The 22505-nt window shown below is 34.1% G+C and overlaps 1 protein-coding gene across 4 annotated transcripts in view; it reads right to left on the bottom strand.

Annotated features, from left to right (window-relative positions):
- Nucleotides 1-12007: 12007 nt before the first annotated feature.
- LOC120428561 (protein sidekick-1-like) overlaps nt 12008-22505 on the bottom strand; it is a 348405-nt gene continuing 337907 nt past the window's right edge. For all 4 annotated transcript variants that reach the window (XM_052709840.1, XM_052709841.1, XM_052709842.1 and 1 more), the window contains one exon: nt 12008-17611. In XM_052709840.1, the coding sequence (XP_052565800.1) occupies nt 17364-17611 (248 nt within the window). In that variant the 3' untranslated portion in view covers nt 12008-17363. The remainder of the gene's footprint in view (nt 17612-22505) is intronic.

The following is a 22505-nucleotide window of genomic DNA, read 5'->3' as shown; positions in this document are numbered from 1 at the left end:
GGGACAAAAGTTACTCCTAAGGACAAAGTTGCACGCAAATCGAAGAGGGGTTTGGGCAACTTTTCCCGATTTCGTGTGAGTTGGTAGAGAATTACCCATCTGGAAAAGATTAGTTTCGTGTGCATAACAAATGGAAGAGGGAATGAAGAGAGCTTTATTAAAACACAAAAAAAAAAACAAATGTTAAAATCGTTCGGTCATCCCCAGACTGGTGCAAGCCAATTTGCATGTATGAAACCACAACCATGTAGCTATAATATCCGCAAATCAACTGTAGAATCTGATAGAATAATGTGCTCGGAAAACTAGTGGTACATGTTGAACTAAAACCAAAAAAAAAGGTGACTTAAAAGCAAGCACGAACTGCTGAAACAAAACCGGCAACCGTACATCAAAATGATGAATGAAGCAATTAAACATCCAAGAGAGTGTGTGTCCTCTCTCCGGGTACCATTCCGTGAGCTTTTACCGATTTTTGTGTCCGTAGGATCGCTTTTTTTCCACTTCCTCCAACTATGAATTTCATGACAAAAAGCCAACCCTGAATCAGCCCGAAAGTATGCCAGCAGCAGAACACACCACTTTGCTGTCTTAAATCTAATTTAACAAGCTTCTATCGCTCCGGTGAAAATTTATTCAAACATTTTGCTCCGGAATGATTTATCTTTCGCGAGTAGCGCGCCGGGAAATTTGCACATTTCTAAGCTCCAGGTTGGAATTCGGCCACTAAAAAAAACAGAGTTTTAGCCAGCGAGCACTTGGCGTACACACACACTCCATGTGCACATGTTTATTAGTGCAAATTAAACAGACAATTTAGCAAAAGCATATTTGCACAGGAATGAAACGGGTTCTCGGTGCGCGCAAGTGAGCTTAGAGCTTGGTGCAAACTCAGAGCAACATTGCAACGTGGGATTACATGCACGTGCCAAACTGACCGATTAATTTTGGGAAGAGGTGCATGTTTGCAGACAAATTAGCATGAAACACTTTTCACCGATGTGCCAAATATGTTAGTCATGTTGCTGGCGACTTAATTCATTGAAGGTGTGTACACCCCTCGGTGGCCGACTTGCTAGAGCATCAGACTACCAATTCAATGGTGTGAGTTCATTCGGTTTTTGTTCATATTCAAAGTTTAATTTTCAAGGAGAAAAAAAAAACGGAATCGACGTAACACCTTATGATGTGGCCCTCTCAAACCTTGCGGTTTCGTCAACGGATCCACAGGCGTGTATCGTTCTTTTTGCGACAAGACTCCGCCTCCCGGTCTCCTAAGTTTGAAGGTATGGCACGGGGAGAGGGCACCGAATACTTATATTTACACTTAGAATTTTTTGCGTCCGCCTCGGGATTGTGAGTCCAGTGCGCGGTCCGATTGATCCACACAGGCAGATTTCAAGGAGACGGGTCGAGGATCCAACCCTGGACCATCCGCTTATGGGACAGGATCCATAGCCTTTAATCTACGGGCAGGTCTTGCCGATTTTTCAACTGCTGATCGAGCGATAAACTGACTAGGTACAGTCATCCCTCATATTCGGAACAGTTTACAAATCGGCTAATGTTCAAAAAATCATAGAAAATCAATGATTGAACTTAATGATTCGTTTTTACCTTCATTTGGAAGCTTTTCTTGCGATCTTTCGAATGCTGTATCGAACAACTGCAAATTTTAACTTTCATATCAAGTTTTTGAGGAAAAACTTTGACCCTTGAAATCCACAAATTCGGAACACTTTTTTCTTACGGATGTAAACAAACTTTGGATCTCTCCAGGAGTACATATTTGTAACAAAATAATGACTTCACACACTGCAACCAGTGAAACTCAAGCTTAGTGATGTTTTATCCATGGTCTGATAACTTTTTTTTGTGAAAATATCAGTTAAATTAAGGTGTTCCACAATTGTGGGAGGCACAATAACATCCCACAATTATGAAACAGGCAAATTGGAGGCAGTGTTTTGTTGCTCTGGATAAAATAGTCTTGAAATGAGGTTTTTTGTTCAAAAAGTACTACTTTTACTGGTGAAATAGCAAGAGAATGTCCAAATAAAGGTCCTAAAAATAGTAGGGTCGACAGAAAAGCTGCATTTGGCATGTTATTGACAAATTATCACAAAAGTGTTCCGAATTTGTGGGTGTTCCGAATATGTGGGATGACTGTACTAGATTTTTTATTATTTTGTTCTCATTTTGCAAGTCATTTGTATCGTTGGTTCGTTCATACAAATCTACATACAATTTTGACAACCGTCCGTACAACGAACCCTTGAGAGCAATTCTCTACGAAATCGGTCTTTTTTCTTCAATTTTAATATTTGTATTTTTTAATCCGACTGAAACTTTTTTGGTGCCTTCGGTATGCCCAAAGAAGCCATTTTGCATCATTAGTTTGTCCATATAATTTTCCATATAAATTTGGCAGCTGTCCATACAAAAATGATGTATGAAAATTCAAAAATCTGTATCTTTTGAAGGAATTTTTTGATCGATTTGGTGTCTTCGGCAAAGTTGTAGGTATTGATACGGACTACACTGGAAAAAAATAATACACGGTAAAAAAAATTTGGTGATTTTTTAATTTAACTTTTTAACACTAAAACTTGATTTGCAAAAAAACACTATTTTTAATTTTTTTTATTTTTTGATATGTTTTAGAGGACATAAAATGCCAACTTTTCAGAAATTTCCAGGTTGTGCAAAAAATCATTGACCGAGTTATGAATTTTTTAATCAATACTGATTTTTTCAAAACAGCCAATATGATTCTGTAAAGTTGGAGATTCACTACTAGAGGGTGACGAGTGGGAATTCCCGGGAGTTTGCCATTTTTAAACTTCTCGAATCCCGGGAAATTCCTTACACAGAAAACAAATTTATAGCCATTTTTAAGTTCGAATCAAGCAATGCACAGTGGTCCAGATCGCAAAATTAAGTGGAAAACGGATTTTCCGAAAAATGGTGAAGTTTTGGAGCTTTGGTGTCTTCAGAAGAGTTGTTTCAAATGGAAAGGGGCAACTTTTGATTTTGTTGAAAATTAGGGTGGATCACTATTAGGGTGATTTTGAAAATATAACTTTTCAGGAATATTTTTGGGATTTTTTTTGTCTTCTAGAAAGTTGTTGAGCTTGCCAAACCAAGCAACTTTGTCGAAGACACCAAAATTTTATCTCGTAATATACGCCTTCTACGACCAAATTAATAGAAAGCATCTAAGTAAACCTTCAAAAATCAGTTTTTTGAATGTGGCAATTCAGGGTTAAGTTTTAGAGATAAGTGATGTTCCGGGCACTTTAAGAGCTGTAAAAAACAAACAATTTTATTTTTTGACAGGTCAATTTGGACTTAAGGGTCAAAAGTTACAGCCATTTTAAGGTAAAAAAGATGCAAATTTAAAACTTAAGTATCTCGAAAAGGCGCAAGCCAAATTTTAAGCACTAGGTTGCATTTGAAAGAGGAGATCCAGCACTACTAATGCTGAAAAAAAAATCTAGGGGTGTTTTCCTTTAAACTCGAGATATCTTCATTTGAAAAAGGCTAATTTTCAATGGAAAACCTTATGGGACCACCCTAACGAATTTCAAAAATTGTCCAAATATATGTTTTTCCATGTAATTTTGCCCGCTGAATCTGAATCTGCCCTCAGAATTGACCCATTGCTGGATCTCCTCTTTCAAATGCAACCTAGTGCTTAAAATTTGGCTTGCGCCTTTTCGAGATATTTAAGTTTCAAATTTGCATCTTTTTTACCTTAAAATGGCTGTAACTTTTGACTCTTAAGTCCAAATTGACCTGTCAAAAAATAAAATTGTTTGTTTTTTAGAGCTCTAAAGGTGCCTCGAACATCACTTTTCTCTAAAACTTAACCCTGAATTGCCACATTCAAAAAACTGATTTTTGAAGGTTTGCTTAGATGCTTTCTATTAATTTGGTCATAGAAGGCGTAGATTACGAGATAAAATTTTGGTGTCTTCGACAAAGTTGCTTGGTTTGCAAGCTCAACAACTTTCTAGAAGACAAAAAAATCCCAAAAATATTCCTGAAAAGTTAGATTTTCAAAATCACCCTAATAGTGAACCACCCTAATTTTCAATCAAACCAAAAGTTGCCCCTTTCCATTTGCAACAACTCTTCTGAAGACACCAAAGCTCCAAAACTTCACCATTTTTCGGAAAATCCGTTTTCCACTTAATTTTGCGATCTGGACCACTGTGCAATGCTTCTTTGATCTTCATAAAGTTTAAATTTAAACTTGTAAAAAATCCAATATTTGTTATTGATAGCAAGTTGGCCAGAAATGAAAAACTAAGGTTGCTGAAATAAGTAGACTTCTCTTCTAGAAGGTTGTTTCCAAAAATGGAAGAATTAAGTTTTGAGCTTCGAAAGGCACCAAAAATCAATTATTGTTTAAGGCCGTTGCAAACACATATTTTTCGGCCCAAAAATTCAGGGGATGAAAATATGTTTCCAAAAAAAAAAAAAAAGATTTAATGGAAATTGAAGTCAAATCATGTTTTTTTTTTGTTGTAAAAATCCAATTCCGCAAAAAGTTTTCTTGGCGATTTTTTTTTCTACACAACTGGGCTGGTGTTACATGCATTTTTAAAAACTTTTTTTTATTCTATTATTAATACCATGGCTTGTAATTTCAATTTGATATTAATTTTTCTGTTATAGTTGAGGGAAAAAATCTTCAACAAATATTAGCAATGACTTGAAAACAATTCTCCCATTTTAGATAATGTTAAGGAACGTCAATTATTAATAATCAGTTCAGTTTCCCTTATAACTTTGAAAATTGTTTTATTGCTAATTTACAGTTGAGAACGAAAAAACAACTATCTAATATTGGAAGGATCCTTATACCTAATTGTGTTTTCCCGAGCATAGGTAAATAACAAGGAAAATGAGTAATAATACCTTTCTCTGGTATAAATGTCAAGTAAGCGGATGATCATGGGTTCGATTCCCATCTGCTCCAGCCTTCCATCGGATGGGGAAGTAAAACGTCAGTCCCGGTCTTAGTTGTTAGGCCGTTAAGAGCAAGTTTTTCACCAGTGTGTAACAGGTCGTATCGATGTGCTCCGATTTGGATGAAACTTTCAGCGTTTGTTTGTCTATACTTGAGATGAACTCATGCCAAATATGAACCCTCTACGATAAAGGGAAGTGGGGTAAAACGGGCATTGAAATTTGAGGTCCAAAGAACATTAAAAATCGTAAAATTGCTCGCATTTTCGTAGTACTTTATCAGTTTCAACTTTCTGAGTTGAATTTGATAGGTCTTTTGAAGCCATTCAAAATATGCCATAAACATCCGAGATTGGTTTGACTGTTTATCATAGCTTTTGCAAATAACTGTTAAAAATTAATATTTTTAAAACCCCAGTATCTTTTCCTTACTTATCCTCATTATACTTACTATATCTTTCCCAAGTAGCAAGAAAAACATCGCTCTTTATTTTGTTGTTCAACAATTGCTGCATAAGTGTTTTTATTCATTAATCATTAAACAAGTGTCAAAAAATTTGGTCAATTGTTCACATTTTGATCAAAAAACCATTGTTCAACATGGCTGTGTAACACAAATGCCAAATCTAGCAACGGATAACGAATAGTTCATTTTGAAGTTTATTCTGATCTCAATGAAACATGCTTGTAGAACTCGAAAAGCAAAATGACATTTGCAGACATGATGTTTCATTTCAGTTTCCTAAACGTGATAACATAGTAGATTTGACCTTTGGCTTCGGCTGGGATCTCTCGTAAACAAGTTGTTTATGTGAAGTTCGCGTTCGTGTTCTAAAAACCGAGCAAGGTCATGTTGACGAAACAAGCAAGGATAGTTCTAAAAATAGAAACAGCTTATGTTCGAAAGAAGTTTTGGCAAACTGTTAGTGAACTTGGTAAAACCTAGATGACCGCAGACTTCTTATTGACGTTTAGGCCTGCTCATCCAACATAACCCCTCGTGGAAAGAAGCAGACGCGCGCCCGGACTTGACATTTGGAGTGATCTTGGGTTCGATACTTGCCCTGAGCATTCTTCATCAAAAAAGAAAACTGAAAATGCAGCACCGGAAACCAGAAGCAGTAGTAGAGTAGTAGTAGCAAGCGATGTTTATTAGCACTCAAACATAATTGAAAAAAAATCCTCAAAGGCATAATTAGGAAATTGAATGATTTTTTATGGTTGATAATTTTGTATTATCCATCATTCATATTATTATCATTCATAAATGGCGTATCCCTGTCCAAACTAATAAATTACAAAAAACTAGTAGTTAAAGTATCGTAAAGCGACATTACACACAAGTAAACGATTAAATTAAGAAAAAAAAAACTTTTGAGCGAACACCTTCAACGTATTTTATGAAAAGCCTGTTTAATATGTTCTTGAACGGTTATAAAAACGTTTGCCTAACTCCCTCCTGAATCTTAAAGGCAGAATGTTGTTAAACGGTTCTAACGACGTTATCCAACCCAGTTCAGAATCTTATAGTCAAGAGTTCTTATGACATGTTCATCAAACGTTCTCTATGCAAGTAGGACGCGCGCTGGTAAAACTTAATTAAACCACGCACATTTCTAACAGGTTAAGAGATGTTCAACAACAGAAAAACGTGCGCTTTTTCCAGCGTTCAAGAGTTCTCAGGGACGTTGGGAAAACATAGTAAATGAGTTCAACAACAAGTTCGGAAATCTTTTGGCGAACAAAGTGTGCTACTTGGGTTACTTCCATAGGTCAACAGATAGGTAATTTCATGGACTGTAAGTCTTTGGAATTTCCTTTTTTGCCAATCGCAGTTTTTCTCATAATTTTTCGATTTTTCTATAATAAAATTTTATCACCGTTAACTTTTGCGCTGTAGGCCAACAAAGTGGAACTCATTGGTCTAAATCATGACATATTCGAATTCCTCGGAAAATTCTACGTAAGTTGAAAGTGTTGGAGTTGCAAAATTGTTTTAAAAAATATTCAATAAAATATTTTTGAAAAAATTAAGCTCATGTTTACCCTGTGATGAATACGTCAAATGCTGTATCAAGAATGCGAATAACTGTTTTAACCTTAACTCATAACATTTTTTGTTATGGAAGAATACCTCCAACTGTTATTCGGATGATCGAATTAGATGTTAAAATAACAAAAAAATAATAACAAAGATTTGTTCGAAGTATAACTAAAAATGTTATTACTCTGTTAACAAATCTTGTTATAAATAACATAAAATGTTATTGGCCTAGTATTTTCAAATATCAAAAAATAATATTCCCAAGTTATTACCGTCTGCTCGGGAAAGAGGTTTGGGTGCTCTCCTCATTCAAGCCTTTGGACTCCTAGAGTCCTAGGTTCGAGCAGAAACTGGCAATAGAGACCATAAAAGACCTGGGGGTCAGTAAAGATGATGGTTTGATTTTTTTTAACCCTTTAAAATTTGTCTTTTGGATTATGCAAGAGCATAATATGGTATCATACCAATTTTAGGTATTGTTTTTATATAAAAAAAATTGCAAAAAAAAATTTATGACCGGATGCCAAATTTAGGTTATTTTTGGGTATTTCAGTTATTTTTATCACATTCCTCTGAAACTATGGGCAAATTTTGACCAATTTTTAAAAAGTCATTCATGTTGAGCTAAAATGACTTGAGAACCAAAAAAAAAGATTTTATTTAAATAATTAACCCTCTATTGCCAAATTTTTTTTCGAATTTTTTTATTTTTCTCGTGTTCAGGAGGTCATTTTGAGCAACTTTTGTTCTACAAAAAAAACTAACTTATCTTGTTTTATGTTTTTTCTTGTTTCATTTTAAGTATTACCATTTGCATTTATCTTGTTTAGTTTATGTTTGTTTTCGGTAGAATTTGGCCTATTCTACCACCTCCTATCATTACATTTTGCCTATCTAATTTTTTCATGTTTTTACAGTCACTTTTTCAATTTTTTGCTTGTTTTTCACATTTTCTGCTATAAAATGGCACCATTATCATTTAAATTGTAAAAAAATGTGTAGAGGCATAGTCTGGGACACTACAAAAATTACTGCATGTTTTTTTTTTACTTAAAATATAGGAAATGTTAGTAAAAAAACTAACTTAATCCACCTATGTGGTTGGAGCCTTCCTCACTCATTACCAACAATGGCTGATATGATGGGGTTGTACACAAATTTTATCTATTTTTTTAGATCCGGAATAAAAAAAAGTACATAAATATAACTTAAGAGGCCATATCTCGAGAACGGGTTGCCAGATCTTCAATGTTTTGGACTCGTTGTAAAGGTCTTTTGATAACCTAACCAACGATGGGTCGGATGGTGGATCCGGACATAGTTTACATACATTTAAGTGAGATCCGGCTTTCAAAAAGTACATCAATATCACTTAAGTGGCCATATCTCGAGACAGGGTTGCCAGATCTTCAATGTTTTGGATTCGTTGGAAAGGTCTTTTGATAACCTACCCAACGATGGGTCGGATGGTGGACCCGGACATAGTTTACATACATTTAAGCGAGATCCGGATATATGTGAAAACACATTTTTATACATAACTTTTGAACTACTTATCGAAACTTCAATCTGTATAAAACTCGATCTATGGGACCCTAAACCAAGTCGAACGCAACAGGTTCGGGTCAAATCGGATCAGCCAGTGCCGAGAAACATGAGCTAGTTTGTTGGTCACATACATACATACACACACACATACACACACACATACACACACACATACACACAGACATTTGTTTAGTTTTCGATTCTGAGTCGATATGTATACATGAAGGTGGGTCTACGACGTTTTTATACAAAGTTCATTTTTAGAGCAGGATTATAGCCTTACCTCAGTGAGGAAGGCAAAAACACAGCCAAAGTTGACCCAATAAAAAATGACATTTTCACATAAAACGAGTAAATCTTCCAACCCATAAATTTACTTAAAAATTAAAGCGTTTTTCTTTCCAATGCTTTTTAAAGATCAAAAATTGGTAGAAAAATGGATTTTTGGCGATTTTTTAAATCGAAGCCCGTCTAAGGCGGGGTTGGGTTGTAGAGGGTTAAGTTCGAGTCCACGAACAGGGCATACCTCTTTGTATGGGACGTCATTTGGAACTCACCTTTATTTAAAACCAAGTTCGTTTCCAAGGATACTAGATGTCATAAAAAAGCACCTTTTAATTTTTTTAATTTTTTTTAAGTGTCTAAAATGAATAAAAATATTTTTTTATGCATTCTATTGTGCATTTCTATTGTGAAATTTACTCAGGAACACGAATATGATAAAATTATCACAAGAAAATGGGATCTAAAGGGTTCCCGAGCAAAAATTTACAACCAAAAAAATCACTAAAAGAAAAAAATTCTATTTTAGCTGTAAAACTGCCTTACCCAAAGCGTTATCAGTCTCAGATGGTAGTCCCAGATGTCCCCTTCATGTTCCAGGTCGAAAATTAATACATTGGAGAACATTATCCATCACTTACCTTGTCCGAAGGAATACATGGATATGTTGTCGGTAGTCATAACTGCAGCAATCATGTTTCTGGTTCATAAAAATGTTTTCTTTATTGGCTATAATTTACATGTAAGGTTTATTGCTAACCAGGTATAGTGGGAGCTGGTGGAGGGAAGGGTGGTGAAAATGAGACGTGCGTGTGTGTGTGTGATGATCAGGAAGGAGCCACGGAAAACAAATGTTCCGGAACACCAGTTATGCAAATACCAACCAACAATCTCGTGATTTATGCCGTTCAGTTGAAATATGTTGCCATGATTGCCCGCTGACGGTTGAAATTGTTCCTCTTCTCTCGCAGTGCAACAGGAGTTGTTTCTTCTCTTCTTTTTATGCTGATGGTTTTTCCTCTATTCATCACGTGGAAAACAGCTTTTCCGCAGCCAATTTAAATACATTCTTAAAGCTATATTTACAAATTGAGACGTTAAAATGTGGGCTTTTCCGTTTCGGTTTCATGTGGCATTCTGCAGGTGGGGCTTTTGTTCCCACATTTTCGATATTACTTCGCTAAATGTCATTTGATACCCCGAAATAGGCTTAGTTTGACAATGTGTTACACATTTATGTGAAAATAGAAAAGTGCTCGTCATTGTAGCTGAACGAGCACAGGTGGCTGATGCGTGATTCATTTACATCGCTCAGTGAATACAGCCGAGCACAAAACCCAATTTGGTAAGGCTCAAGTGTAACCTTAATGGGAGTCGAATTTAATTCCATTCAATTATACATCATCCGCGTCGGTCCGTGAATGAGGAAAGGAAAATTTCATTATGCGTAGTGCCATTCAATTATGTAACGACGAGTGAGCTAGTAGTAATTGTTACTTTGTAGGCTGAAAATTGTCACTGAAAGAAGCATCCATTGCAATTATTGAATTAATTGATTATTTCATAAAACATTTTAAATAGCGTCATAAAAGAGCTCATCATTTTTTATTTGCTTAACATATTTTTTCTCAGATTTTGAACGTATGATGGTTTTATTGATAATCTTATAAAAACCAATTTTATCCAGAAATATTTGTAGTCAAACAAGCGTATAAATACTTATTCAAAGGAATTATTACCATACCCTTATTCCATCTATTTCGATATTACCTCGAGCGGTTATCAGATATGCACTGTAATAATTCATGGAAATTACTGGAAATTCCTGATCATGAAACCGAAACAGAAAGCACCTCCTTCTTCACTCGGCATCGATTCATGGAATAAGCTTCATTCTTCTTGAAGGGGCACAGCACAATCTATTCTATAGCTGACTAGTTTGCGGTATATATTACAATGTGTGTCTTTTGTGCGAAAATGATGACGATGTTGATTTTATGATATTTAATGCGGCAACTGTTTGTAAGAATTACTTCTCTTCTTCACTGCTGAAAATTTTGACTAGCGAAATTTTCCTATCCTACAATGACTCAAGGAACTGTACAGACAATCATGTGTTTGATTAAAATTAATCTTACTTACATCCGATCACATGCATTCACTTTTTTCATACTAAATCAAGATATCCCGATTGTTTTTATTACATATTTGTTTTAATTGCACTAATACATCTTCACCATCTTCTTGGGTATGTTTTCAAATGCACACAGTATTTAAGGCAGTTTTCTAGCTCCTTGCAGTTTTTTTTTGAAATTTCGATTATTTTTAAATTTTTAATGAAACATTACCAATTTTTGAAATATTATTTCATTGAACCTTCTCCGATATAAAAAAACTATGTGGACGCGTTACCTTAGCCTCATGTAAGCCATTTTTGTGTTTATGGTTCCAGTCGAGAATTACATTTGAAAAGAATGTATGTTCTATTAATATCTAAATTACAATATTTCAATAATATTGTAATTAAGATATTGTTGAATCGCATTACTTAGATAATTTAGTGTCTCGAAGCCGTTGCATCGTATCAAAAATGGACAAAGAGTAATTCCAGCTCAAATAAGAATTTTACTGGTACTTTTGTACCCAACCCTCTCCGATTTCAATGAAACTTTGTAGACATGTTATCCTAGCCCTTTAAAGCCATTTTTGTGTATATGGATCCAATTGTACTCAAAAATAACATTTGAGAAGGGCGTAAGTTACTTAAATATTTTTGTATTTTGCAATTACAAAATTACTGTATCTCGAAGCCGTTGCATCGTATCAAAAAGTGGTCAATGAAAAACTTGTAGGAAATTTGACGAACTCTCTGAAAAAATACATTTAAATAAAAACACACGCCACTTCTATGAGAATTTTTGATTTTTAAGTTTAAAAGTGATGTCACGATTTTTTTTCGTTCTAAATTTGTGAGGAAATAGGAAATAGATGTTACGAAAAGACTAAAGAAAAATGCAAGATAGGCTTCATCCATAAAGTACGTCACGCTAAAATTAGCCAAAATTTACCCCCCCTCCCACCCTTTGTCACGCTTTTCCTATACTTACAACACGCAATGTCACACTTGCTCAAACCCCCCCTCCCCCCCTAGAGCGTGACATACTTTATGGATGACGCCATACAAGAATAGATACAAAAGCTGTCGAAGACAAATTCATGGGAAATTGGACGAGCTTTCCGGTAAAAATATTTACGAGACTAAAAAATCAAGTCTGTCATTTAGAAATTGCAAAAAAAAAAATTTTTAAACCGCTATATCCAATCCAAGGATTGGACAGAGGACAATGGTCAACATGGAGACTTTTATGTAAAATTGTCTGGAGAATCGATTCCCACTATTGGTTTTTGAAAATTTTGACGTTTAGACCACTTTTCAAAAAAACAGATTTAGTAAATGATTTTTGTATTTTTTTTAGGAGAGACATACCATCCTGCATTTTTCGTGAGTCTTTTTGTAACATTTTAGGCTATTTCCTCAAAAATTTTGAACGAAAAAAAAAATCGTGACATCACCTTTAAATTTAACTTTTAAACATAAAAATCAAAAAATCTCATAGCAGTGGCGTGTGTATTTTAGTGTAATTTTTCAGAAAGTTCGACTAATTTCCTACAAGTTTGTGTTTGACCACTTTTTGGTACGATGTAACGGCTTCGAAATACAGTAATTTTTACAAAAAACAAAAATATTTAAGTAACTTACGCCCTTCTCAAATGTTATTTTCGAGTACAAAATGGATAACATGTCTACACAGTTTCATTGAAATCGGAAAGGGTCGGGTACAAAAGTACCAGAAAAAATCTTAATTTTAGCTGGAACTGCTCCAAATACAAACTTGGAATTAAATTGTCGGGCTTTCCTTAGAAAAAAAATACACTGAAGGAAAAGTAAACACCATTTCTATGAGATTTGTTATTTTATTAGTTAAAAATTCAACCAACCAAGTTGACTCTTTTGGAATACTAGCTGATTTTTTTTTCTTTCTGAAAATATCACTGCCAGTAAGATGAGCAATTCAGCAATGTTTTCATTTTGCATTGAATATAAGATCAATGGTTTCCAAGATGTCGTTGATTGAGAAATGATTGACTATTGGGTGTTTACAAAAAAAAGTTACAGTTTAGCTAAATAACGTCATGATTTGAATCCCGGACACTTAGTAGCAAATCATTTTTGTTATAGCTAGCAAAAAATCATGTAACAAGTTGGAAATGTAGAAATATCATCAGGATGTAGTATAAACAGTCAGTTTTAAGAGAATGCATGCAAAATATGTCTATTCTAACAAATTTTCATCAGAATTTTAAAATTAATATGACTTGTTGTGCTTTGAATCCCGGACACTGATAAAAGCTAATTCGAAATCCGGACTCTTTTGCTTCGAATTCCGGACATATAAACATTAAAAGAAAGTTGATGTTAGATTCTACGATGCCAGATTATTTTATGACATATCTGTATTTTCTTAAAAATAAATCTGTATTTTATCTGCATCATGTCAAAATTCAGAGCCATTTTTAAATTTTAAGCAGTAGATTTAGGCTTTTTAATCATATTTTGTTTTTTTCGGCGATTAGGGTGGTCCTATCCGAAATTGGGTGGTCTATAAAACTGCGTTTTTCGTCGATTTTCGCAAAAACCACATTTTTCAAAAAATCATATCTCCGGAACGGCTGAACCAATTTTGGAGCGCCACAATTCAAAGAAAGGTTAATAGTTGGGCTTTTGAGGAAAAATATGTTGAGATCCAAAAAAACTAGCTGAATATTTGAAAAGGTCCTATGAAAATAAAATTTGCCGATTTCAAGGTCTCGGGACCAAAGAGCCCATGCCTGAAAATATTTTTCCGTGATTCCTTGTGATATTTTACACAACTTATAAAAAAAATTCGAATATCCATTAACACTAGTGCGTCCATCCCGGGAAATCCCGGGACAAAATTCCCGGGATTTTTACAAAACCGGGAATTCCTGAATCCCGGGATTTTCTATAATTTGTCCCGGGAATTTCCGAAATTAAAAATTTCAAAAAAAAAACAAATTTCTGGAAATTTAGATTTGATGTGGAAAATTTTCAAACATTATAATTTTTATTCGGCATAGATCAGCATTAATTTGGTTCATTAGAGAAAACTGTTAAAATTTTACTTTACCGATCTGCAAAATGCCTAGTGTTTTTAATATTTCCTATTTAATTTTATATGTTTTTAAAAGATTGATATTTCTACGCACTAGTAATAATAAGTAAAAATTACATTTTTTTTATTTTAACGGTTAATTTATTTAAAAAAAAATCCATTCAAAAGGCGTTTATTCGGGATTGCAAAAAATGTTATGAGCAATTTGTTGTAAAACTTGTTTTATCCAGCACTTGTCGTATTTCAACCCCCAGACCCATCCTCACCCCTGAAGACGATATTATTAGTTTTCAAAAAATCTGAGATTTCAACTATACATGGAAATTCCAAATCGTGCTAAAAGTGATTATAAATTCAGGAAAATGCATTTGTTTTCACTTGAATGCACTTCTTTTTTCACTAAACATTTGAAGAATTGTGTTGTTTACAATTTTAAAGAACAAAAAAGCTTAAAATAAAATTTTCATTCGCCTAAATCCCTGCAAAATTACTTTCCGATGCTGAACTTTTTCTTTTTTACTTCAAATATTTATTCAGAGCATTCATTTCTTATAAATGTTGTTAAAAATCTATTTTAAATGCTTCCTTTCTAATTTTAGTATTCAACTGAAGAGTTCAAAAAGTTTATATCACTTTTTTCAATTGAATACTAATTAAATTTACATTTTAAACTTTGTGGATAAAATATTTTTTTAAGTTTGTTATTTTTATGCATTGAATTCAAAAACTCCTTGAATTTAATAGTATTCCGCGGAAAATGAGAAATTTCACGATTTTAACGCTGTCCGCGAAATCGTGAAAATTCACTAACCCTAATTATCATCAATTAATATGATTGAGCTAACTCCATGATTTTAAGTTTGAAAAACATAACAAATATAATGAAAATAGAGTTTTATGACTGTTTCAAAAAATTCCCGGGATTCTTAAAATATTTTTCCCGTTTCCCGGGAAATTCAAAACCCGGGAAATTTGGACGCCCTAATTAACACGTTTTGGAGAAATGATTTTTTTTTAACATAAAAACTGGGTTTTTCGACGCGCCGCGCGCAAAAATGGGAAAATGACGAAAACGGGTAAAAATCAACTTTTTTTACTTAAACTGCGATAACTTGAAAATTTCAGCGATGACCTTTACATGTTCGGGTACCAAAATTTTCGTTATTGAAATACGCAACTTTTGACATTCATAATGCGAACTTATATCCAAATAATTGATAAAACAAGATGAGGCGTCCGGGTTTCGAATCATGACGTTATTGCTACAGTTTTAGCAATAAATTAAGAAAAACATTTTTTTCAGAGAATTTAGATTTTTTTCGATTTGGTGTACTAAGATTAAAATTTTGTGAAGAGATTTTCAATACATTCGAAACAGTTTACAATCGTTTTAACAAGTTATTATTTTTTAATTTTGAAGGGGAGACAAAAACTTGAAATAAAATTTACATTTGCCTTAATGAAATTAATGACAAATGAAAGCTAAAAATAGAAGTTATTAATATTTTTGATAATAAGAGCTTCAAAGTGGACAAAAGGACAAAATTGAACAAAACGAGAAACCTAAAAAACCACATAACTTAGATGACCTTTATAGAAAAATAAACTCTAGAAATGCAAACACATTTTAACATTAGTTCAATAACAAATATATCTGATTTCTGTGACTTTTTGGTTAGTTAAAAAATGAGCAGTTTTTCAAGTTTAATAATCTGAATGGCAACACATTTTTCAGAAAACTATACTGCCCATGATCGCATAAATGTCCCATATGCATTTTCATCACTTTTGAGTTATTGATGCAGTTTGGTTCAAAATCGTGTGCTCTTTCAAAAGAGCCTCTAACATCCAGTACTTTGTTCTAGAAATCAGGAGGAAATCTAGTTTTTTCGTGAAAACTTAACACGTAACCTTATTTGTGGGACAAACTTCAAAAGCGTTTATCTCAGTTTGCTGTTTTTGCATATGGGACGTTTATGCGAACATGGGCAGTATATTCCTTCATGTTTTTCAAGATGAACAGTTCTTAAAATAGATTCTGGAGAAATTTTTCGAATCAAACATATTTTTAAATATATTGTTGTTCTTTCATTAATCCAGTCGACATTTTATCCACTTTCGACCATTCGTCCATTTGACTTTTTGTCTTTCGGCCTTTTGTCATGTATTCAGCTCAAAATATGGCACTTTTGATGAACTGAAACATTAAATGTTGTGTTTTTGTGGTAAAAAGTGAAATAAAAAGTCAAACATTGTCTAATGAGTCCTTATCGCATAACCTACATTTTTTTTGTCTCCTGAAAGACCTGATAAAAATAAGTTAGCGAATAAAAAAACCTGAAACATTAGCCTTGACACCAAATCGATCAGAAAACCCCTTCTCAAGATACCGAAGGAATCAACTATGTAAAATTTCTTAATTCGACATGAGGAATCCATGGACAGAGTTTCAAATTGATCAAACAAATTCTACGTTGAGACTTGCTTAAATGTCTAAACATAAATCAAATTCATCAACTCAAAACATGAACTCTTTACCATAATTTCACAAAAGTACATTTCGATTGCTTGTTCGTTTTAACATTTTCAAATGGTTTTTGGAAAATTGTTGTTACTTGTGCAAGAGAAAATGGCAAACAAGTGTAGAAAGTACGAAGCATTTGCGTTCTTTTGAAAACATAACCTTCTTTGCATTTACTAGAGCAGACGAGCAAAGGTTTCATCAAAGTTTCCAATTAAAAAAGAGCTTATTCTGCCAATACAATCGATAACGAGCACCAACCCTTTTGCCTGAAAATGAGGCAAAACAAAATTTCAAACTGTAAACTTTTAAGAACATGTTAATCAATCGGGACACCTTAACAGAACGCAACTTTTCCCCTTATAAGTCTCAGCTCTCAACAAACTTGTTCTACACTAGATTGTTTCTACTCTGTACACAATAAATTTGTCTGATACTCTCTGGGTGTGTTGGTGTGTTTCATCGTGATTCTTTCGTTTCCAATTTATACTGTAATCAAAAGTGTATGTGTGTGCGAGAGCGTGTGCTATTGTTGTTGTTGTTTTTTTTTGCTTTTGTAGAAACTGCATAAAAGTTCCCAAACTTCCACTTGAGAGCATCATCTGGTTCAGGTTGCGTTTACAAAAACCCGATGAATTCATAGAATCTCATAAAAGCACCAAACCAAAACAATGGTGCAACCACAGACACAAACAACAACGAAAAAACGTTCACTGTATGTGTGCTGCTATCCGACACCGACCAACAAAATGATAAATAAAAACAGAGCTAGGTGAGGCCCTTTTTAAGCCATAAATCACCTGTAAGCACCGAACAGGCATATCGATTTCAGCATTAAACAAAACCACGACGATGTTAATGAGAGTATGAAATTTTTACTGGCCAACAGTGACAGCGGCAGCCGGTCCCCCGTCAGCGGCCCTAGACTAAAGCTAAAGCTGATACGATGCTTATTTATTAAAATGCTATTAGCGCTGCTATTGCCGTGCTGCATTGCGGCTGGCTGCTCGCCGTTGATCACGTGCACCACCACGCTGGCGGAGTCTGCAGAAAGAGAGAGAATGAGAGAAAGAGAGGAAGAGAAACATTAGTTAGTTGTAACCGGAAGTTTCATTGTTTGAGTGAGCTAGGCGATGGCTTTCCAAGGGCTTATCAGCACTGAAGGTCGACCTCGAAGCCGAATTACTGAGCATGGAATAAAAGAATGAAAAAACAATAGGAAATCCAACACAATGCGAATCATATTCGTCGTGATAGTGCTATCATGTCGCAAGTAAATTTTAGGTTAAATTGAGTAAAGGCATTTTGTGCAGCTTTGACACCTCACTTTTGTAACCTTGACAGATCTCCAAAACTCGATGTAAATAATAAGATTTTCAAGAAGACCGTAAATACGCCTATGTTGTCACTCTTTACATGCAGGAAAAAGAATCATAGTAATATTACATCTGGAAAAATGCGACCGATTTTTGTATAATTTCATCTTAAAATGAATAAATTTACATCTTTTTAAGTGTAGTTAAACTCATTCCACATACTATAAGTAGAAAAAGTTTGTACACTAATCTGTCCTATTTGAGGTCATGTCGTGGAGTTCTAGGTGCTTAATGCTTAAATGATAGATTATGATGTTAGGAACAATGTTTTCTTAGACAAGAAAAAAATAATAAAATACTTTCTCGCACCCCCTCTTCGATTTACTGCAAAAAGTCACTTTTTGAACAAATTTTCTTAAAGCGCTCGGAATCAATGCACAAACTGTTTCGTTTAGGATTCTATTGTGTTTAAAAGATAGGTTATTGTTCATACATTTAGATAAAAAATAGATTAAGATGCACTATCAATATTTGACCAGAATTTATGTTTTGACTTCCTCACTGAGGTAAGGCTGCTCGAAAAATGAACTTTTCATAAGCAGTTCGTAGACCCACCTTCATGTATACATATCGACTCAGAATCGAAAACTGAACAAATGTCTGTGTGTATGTGTGTAGGGGAAAGTGGGGCAAGTGTAACAAGCTAAGGAAATGCTCGTTATAACCCATTAAAAAGTTAAAAAATCTGTCGGATTTTATTATAATCATCTTATTCTAGGTCTTGACTAAGACTTTGTTTAAACAAGTTTTTAAAAAATCCTGTTTTTTAATGTGAAAAATTGATTTTAATTTTTTTGATTTTCCGTACGTTCTACTCAACTAGTGGGGCAAGACGAGCAACCCGTTGGCAAGAGGAACAATGCATGAAAAAATATGGTAATTTGCTAACAATTGAACTGTTATCACTTAGATACATCAGATTAGAATGTATTTGAATGGTTTCTTCCATTTTTAGATTAAATAATAATAATTTACTAAAAATTTTATCGTTTTTACGAAAAAAAAATACTACTTCGATGATAAATAGTAAATTTTGATAATATCACTATACTTTGTTTGTACAATTTTTTTTAACGATTGTTTATCAGTTTTTAAGTACTTTCATGTATTTATTTCCCAATAAAATATGTTGTTGCAGCAATTCGTAATTTTTTCCATACTAAAAATCCATATGGTACACTTGCCCCACCTGAACAAGATTTTTTAAAAGCTCTCAACAAAAATAACCAAAAGTTAAATCATACTTTGTAATAGGTGCATGTAATTTGTAGAGACACTACTGATCTAGGAAAAATAGCATTTTGATAAAATGAGCCTTAAAACGAACCCTAAGCCTTATTTTGTACTTTCCAAATATTATAAGAAAACAAAGGTTTCGAAAAAAACTTCATTAAATCTTATGCCCCGTGGCGTTTACGTCATTTTGGCGGTTATGTGGTAATAGAATCAGCTAATTGCACTGCTAGCAACAATTCCTCATACTGGAAATAATCAAAATTGTAAAAATTACGGCCGTACGAGCGATTGTTCCTCTTGCCCCATATGGTCGTCTTGCCCCACCTTCCCCTATGTATGTATGTGACAAACAAACTAGCTCATGTTTTTCGGCACTGGCTGAACCAATTTGACCCTAACCTGTTGCATTCAACTTGGTTGAGTGTCCCATAGATTGAGTTTTATACAAATTGAAGTTTCGATAAATAGTTCAAAAGCTATGTACACAAATGTGTCTACTAAATATCCGGATGTAAGATAAATGTCCAGAAATTGAATCATATACCATCATGTTACACATCGTTAAATAGGTATACAAAATACCTTTCCAAAGAATCCAAAACATTGCAGATCTGGCAACCCTAACTAAAGTTATGACCACTAAAGCGATATTTATGTACTTTTTTGAGGCCGGATCTCATGTATGTAAACTATATCCGGATCCATCATCCGACCCATCGTTGGTTAGACCATCAAAATACCTTTCCAACGAGTCTAAAACAGTGAAGATCTGGCAACCTTGTCTGAAGTTATGACCACTTAAGCTATGTTTAAGTACTTTTTTAAAGGGGGAGGGGACAAAAAAATAAAAAATAAATATAAAAATTTAAATTTCAAGCCATAGTCCCAACATTTGAATGCAAAAAGTGTTTTAAAATGCATTTTACACTAGTTCAGTTGTTTTGCAATCATTAGTTTTCAAAAAAAGTAAGATTTGACGAAAACAAAAAAAAATGCGAAAAAAACTTTTTGCGATACTAAACATCGAAAATTTTCAAAAATTCAAAAGATGTTTAAATCAACCCAAACATGCTAAAAATGATTTTAAACGCAGGGGAATGCATTTTAAATCAATTTCAGGTGATTGCATTTCAATTTCCGTTAAAATTTTGAAGTTTTTTGAAAAAAAAAATGTTTTGCCCCCTGATTTTTCGGGCTAACTATGAAGGGGTGGACGGGGGGGGGGGGGGGGGGGGGGGGGGGTTGACAAAAACTTTCAATAAATTTTGTACCAGCCTTATTTGTTTGGATCCATCAACCGACCTTTTGTTTGAATGCTCATCGAAAGACCTTCCAAACGAGTCTGGCAACCTGGCAACCCAGTTTAAGTTATGATAGTTATTATTATTTCAATGGAGAATATTTCTGGACCAATTTTTAGGAAGTAGTGAGGAAGGTATCAACCACATAGGTGGATTAAGTTAGTTTGTAACTTTATGTCAAAAAATCGCCCTTTTTTGGAACTTTTTTCAGAAATGCTCATTTAATTTAGGGTAGCCCATTATTCTCAGTGAAACCAATGCATTCAGCTTGAAGGAAATTTCACCACGAACATTTTTCTTCCTGAGAAAATGCAATTTCGACACTCCAGTGCCGAGATATTTGAGTTTTATTGAGAAAAAAAGTGCCAATTTTCAAAATTTCTCAGAATTCACATGCAACGCCTACTAACAACATGACGTTGCAAGCATATGCCTCAAAGGCCAAGGTATGGTTTCTAATAGTAATTTTGGCCGCTGAATTCGAATCTGGAATCTAATTTCTCGTGAACAGTGATGTCTAGAGCTACGCCCTTTTGGAACGTTTAATAGTTACGTAATATTGAATGTTAGGCCCTTTTGAAATGTTAGAAAATATTGTTTTCGAAAAGATCGACAAATTTCATGAATGTTTCAATTTTTAACATTGAAAATCGGACCATTAGTTGCTGAGATATCGGCATTAGAGATTGGAGGAATGTTTGGTTAAGACTTACAAAACTTAAATTTTCCTGATTCTTTTTCTTTAAGCCGCTGTATCTCAGCAACCAGAGGTCCAATCTTCAATGTTTCTTGGACGAAATTATAGGACATTTTCTGAACTTGAAAAAAATATTTTCAGGAATGGACAACCATGGGCACTATTATTTTTTAACCGGAGTATTTCGGACAAAATTTAACTTTGAATGGCAAAATTTTGAAAACGGTACACCTAATGAAAAAATTTGTTGAGTACTTTTCGATTGCAAATTCGATTTTACATAAAAAAGAGGTCAAAAATGTTTAGTGCAAGATTTAAATTTTAACAGAAATCACTTTTTTAAATGTCGGTAGAATTTTTGTCTATACTTCTCTATGGATCAAAAGGTGCGGGTTTTGTTCCCTAAAACATAACAAAAAATCTCGAAAATAAAAAAATATGTAATTCGAGAAATTGTGTTTTTGTAAAAAAAAGTTTACTGAATAATCGGAAATTTTTTCCCGTGTTCCTATTGTTCTGAATATTCCTAAACAATACCTACAACTTTGCCCAAGAAAATTCATTCAAAAGTTACACATTTTCGAATATTTACGTACCATTTTTGTATGGACGGCTGCCAAAATTGTTTAGAGACTTGTATGGGTGAACAAATGACTCAAAATAGCTTCTTTGGTCATATGGGAGGCCACCACAAAGTTTGAGCCAATTAAAAAAATAAATAAATAAAAATGATCGAAATCGGCCGATTTCGTAGAGAATGCTCACGAGTACTTTTCAATTGAACGAGTTGTAGACTATAACCACGGCACTAGTGTTCAAGGCATTTGTGGAATTACAATGTCCCTTTCCAGAGTACCTGGAGTACCCAAACCTCAACCCCAACGAATAAACCAAAATCTCGGAGCGTATGGTGGTGTGTCCCCACGCTTCTTGCCCCCCTGTAGATTCAGAATTGTGTTGTCGTATGAACACTCCGTGCTCATACTCAACCCCACTTCAATTAATCTTCTCTGCGGTAAACTTTACGCAGTAGGCCTGGCCGCTTTAACTTTTTTGATGTTTCAATGTTTTATAGTACAATGGCGCACTACAAACGTTAATAAATGGCGTATTTAACCTAAGACTTTCTACAAGATCCCTTCGAAAGATTGGCTGCGCTTAGGTTTGATTAGTTTAGATTAGATACGAGTACTTTTCAATTGAATATATAGATTTAGTTAAAAAAAAATCTTGAAAGGCGTTTTCACTCAGGAATCATTAAAAAAATATTGATAATTAATGTGTGTTGTAATTGTGAAATAATTTTATATCAATTTAATACTTCTCTT

The sequence above is a fragment of the Culex pipiens genome, chromosome 3 (genome assembly GCF_016801865.2).
Source record: "Culex pipiens pallens isolate TS chromosome 3, TS_CPP_V2, whole genome shotgun sequence".
Classification (NCBI taxonomy): domain Eukaryota; kingdom Metazoa; phylum Arthropoda; class Insecta; order Diptera; family Culicidae; genus Culex; species Culex pipiens.
The sequence above is the reverse complement of the archived record's forward strand: the minus strand, read 5'-3'. Positions and strand labels throughout refer to the sequence as shown.